Genomic DNA, 3,677 nt, shown 5'->3' on the forward strand with positions numbered 1-3,677 from the left:
TAACCCTGATATCAGTGGTATCCATAATAGTACCAGCAATGCAATGGCTAGCAAGTTGATGTTGAGTTTTGCTCGTTTTTTAGGCTTTTCTTCATCACATCTATCAAGTTGCATCATGGGGGTTGAACAATCTTCCGACAATAATGGTGCTAGCCGATGTATTGGACGCTTCCAAATCCCGTGTTTCGTTTTGACATCTACAACTCTGATTCTTCCATCATTACCGGAATAGCATTTGATGATTCTGCCCAGAGGCCATTGAAGCGGAGGAGCGTTGTCTTCTTGAATGATTACCAGCATTCCTTCTTTGACGTCAGGTGATTGGTCCTTCCATTTAGTGCGACACTGTAGCTCATTAAGATACTCCTTTGACCATCTTGACCAGAACTCGTTTTTTAGATGATTCACCAGCTTCCACCTGGTTAAAAGCGATTGTTTGGTTGTAGTTTCTGACCTACTTGGAAGGGCTGTTAGCGGTTCTCCTATTAAGAAGTGTCCTGGTGTGAGGGCAGCCGGGTCATTTGGATCTGATGACAACGGTGTTATTGGTCTGGAGTTTAGCATACTTTCAATTTGGGTTACCACTGTTTCCAATTCCTCGTAAGTGAGTGACACGTTGCCAATAGTTCGCACCAATAGATATTTAGCTGATTTGACAGCAGCTTCCCATAATCCTCCGAAATGTGGTGCTCTCGGAGGTATAAAATGAAAAACAATTCCTTGAGCTGAACAGGATCTTATTATGTTGTTTTGAGCATTTGTGCTGTGAATGCTTTCAGCTAACTCGTTCATTTGATTTTTAGCGCCCACAAAATTAGTCGCGTTGTCACAATATAAGTTCTGACATCGACCTCTTCTTGACGTAAACCGGTTCAAAGCGCCTAAGAATGCATCTGTGGTGAGATCACTAACAACTTCCAAATGTACTGCCTTCGTGGAGAAGCAGCAAAACACTGCGATGTACGCTTTGCATGGTCTTTTGCCTCTAATTTTGTGGTGTATCCATATGGGACCACAGAAGTCCACACCTGCGTTGAAAAAAGGTCTTTGAGCTTGGACTCTGTCAGCTGGTAGATTGCCCATGATTTGTTTGAACATATGTGGGCGTACTCGAGTGCATTGTACACAATGTTGCACAATGGATCGAGCCATAATCTTGCCTTTTATTGGCCAAAATCGCTGCCTGCACTGGGCTAATAATGTTTGCGGTCCGCAGTGAAGTCCCTTCTCATGTAAATGTTTCATTATGAGCTTAGCTATTGGATCGTTATATGGCAGCAGCATGGGGTGTTTGGCATCGTAGGTAAGATGTGACGACGTCAATCGACCTCCAACCCTGATGACGCCACTATCGTCGATAAATGGAGAAAGTCCGTGGAGACTACTGCTTCCCTTTAGATCCCTTTTCTTTAAGAGTTGATGTCGTTCTTCATTGAAATCACTTAGCTGTATGGCTTTTATAATTATGAGTAATGACTCATCCAGTTCTAATGGTGTCAAATTGATGTCGTTGTGCTTGCTCTTATTACGTAACCCTTTGATGAATCTCAACACATAGCCAAGAATTCGTTGCAACCTTATGAATGAGTTTCCATGCCTTATCGTATAAATCATTTTGATTAGTTCATCATCATGTGAAATTGTAAGCACATGTACCTTCCTTTTGACTTCCGCTTGTATATGGTCGGATGTTATCAATTCCTGACGGAATGGTTGGGGCCAGCATTCTTGATTTCCATGAAGGAAAAGTGGCCCATAAAACCACATTGCATTCTTCTGAATGTAAATTGGATCTACACCTCTGGATAATAAATCAGCTGGGTTTTGTTTAGTATTGACATGCCTCCACTGTTCCTTTAGTGTTAATTGCTGAATCTTACTGATACGATGAGCAACGAAAGTTTGGAATGTTGATGGTTCTGAATTGATCCAATGCAATGTTATCTCAGAATCAGTCCACATATATATCGGATGATGTTCATATTCCAAATCCTTTTTTACCTTTACTACCAATTGTGCTCCTAGTAAAGCCGCACATAACTCAAGTCTTGGTATTGTCTGCGTTTTTAGTGGAGCGACGCGTGATTTTGAACAAAGTAACTGAACTGAGATAGTTCGATCAGTCATTTCGGCTCTGATGTAAATGGCAGCTCCATAGGCCCTTTCGGAGGCATCAGTAAATACATGAATCTGAGTATTCCTTGGTTGTTTATGATGAAATATATGTCGTGGAATCTTTACATTGTTTATTTCACATAAGCTCTGACGAAAATGGGTCCATTGAGTATGCATTTCAGCAGGCAGAGCTTCATCCCACGAAAGTTTTAACTGCCACAATTTTTGAACAAATATTTTCGCCTTCACTACTACGGGAGCCATTAATCCAAGTGGATCAAAAATGTGCGCCAACTCGGAACTTACGGTCCTCTTTGTTATTTTGCTGTGTATAGGTCCGTTAGTTTTTATTGAAAACTGATCAGATTTTGGTAGCCAGATAAGGCCTAGAGTTTTTACTGTCTTATGTGACTCACTGCTGACATCGAGATCCACTTCTTGATCTTCTGGAGCGAGTCCTTGAAGTAATTGGGCATTATTTGCGCACCACTTGCGAGGTTTGAAACCAGCTGTCGCCAATATTTTAATAAGTTGATCCTTTGTTGCAATTGCCTCCATGAGACTGTCTGAGCCACTTAAACCGTCATCCACATAAAAATCCTTGCTGAGTGTAGCGGAAATTTAACGGCATGCTCTCTGGCCAGGGTTTGTAGACACTTAGTTGCCAGATACGGCGCTGCTCTTGTGCCATACGTTACCGTTTTTAATTTGTAATAGCACAAGTTTTCTTCTGGTGACTCTCGCCAGATAATGATTTGAAGATATTCATCTCGTGGATCAACTAGTATCTGCCGATACATCTTTTCAATATCTGTTGTAAAAACGAGCGTGGTTTCCTGAAACGCAGTAAAATGGATGAGAGTTCGTTCTACACGACTGGACCATTATGCATGATATCATTGAGTGAGACTCCGGTTGATGTTCTTGCAGATGCATTAAACACCACTCGAAGCTTTGTTGTAGTACTATCTGCCTTGATTACACAATGATGTGGCAAAATGTAATGTGGATGCATTATATCATCCTGATTGATTTTTTCCATGTGGCCGAGATGTTCGTACTCTCGCATGAAGTCAACGTACATCTTCTTTAGTTCAGAATTCTTCAACAGCCAACGTTCAAGACTAAAAAACCGATTCATCGACATCTGCATGGATTCACCAAGAACAGTTGTATCCTCCTTAAATGGTAGTTTCACGACAAATCGCCCTTCATAATTGTGGTGAGTATTTTGAGCAAAAGATTTTTCACATTTCTTTTCTGCATCAGTGAATTTGTCATCCGTTTGATTGATTTCCTCCAATTGCCAGAATTTAGTAAGTATATTATCCAATGCTTCGTCGTCAGCTTCGCTGCACATGCCACAGGTAAGTAATTTTTGATTACCGTTGCTAACTTTGCCACTGCATATCCATCCGAAAACCGTGTTCTGAAGTGCAGGTAGACCCTCACCTATTTTGATTTGACCAATCGATAAAAAGCTGTGATAGAATTCTGCTCCAATTAATAAGTCAATTTGATTTGGATTCGCGAAGTCTGGATCAGCCAATTTTATATTCTCA

At 41.0% G+C, this 3,677-nt stretch overlaps 2 protein-coding genes across 2 annotated transcripts; both read right to left on the reverse strand.

The window, feature by feature from the left end:
- Positions 1–33: 33 nt before the first annotated feature.
- On the reverse strand, positions 34–2,673 carry LOC119665246 (the record flags this gene model as incomplete). Its single annotated transcript, XM_038074530.1, has 1 exon — positions 34–2,673. A coding segment is annotated over exon 1 (2,640 nt), but the record flags the coding sequence as incomplete, so codon positions are not given.
- A 310-nt stretch (positions 2,674–2,983) lies between these two features.
- Positions 2,984–3,475, reverse strand: LOC119665245. The gene has a single exon (XM_038074529.1). The coding sequence runs from the start codon at positions 3,473–3,475 to the stop codon at positions 2,984–2,986; it is 492 nt and encodes a 163-aa protein (XP_037930457.1).
- Positions 3,476–3,677: the final 202 nt, after the last annotated feature.

This window comes from Teleopsis dalmanni, unplaced genomic scaffold, assembly GCF_002237135.1.
Source record: "Teleopsis dalmanni isolate 2A unplaced genomic scaffold, ASM223713v2 unscaffolded_contig_4110, whole genome shotgun sequence".
Taxonomy (NCBI): Eukaryota; Metazoa; Arthropoda; class Insecta; order Diptera; family Diopsidae; genus Teleopsis; species Teleopsis dalmanni.

Coding starts and splice junctions, on each gene's coding strand:
- LOC119665245 (XM_038074529.1), bottom strand. CDS start 3,475: ATGTGCAGCGAAGCTGACGACGAAGCATTGGATAATATACTTACTAAA.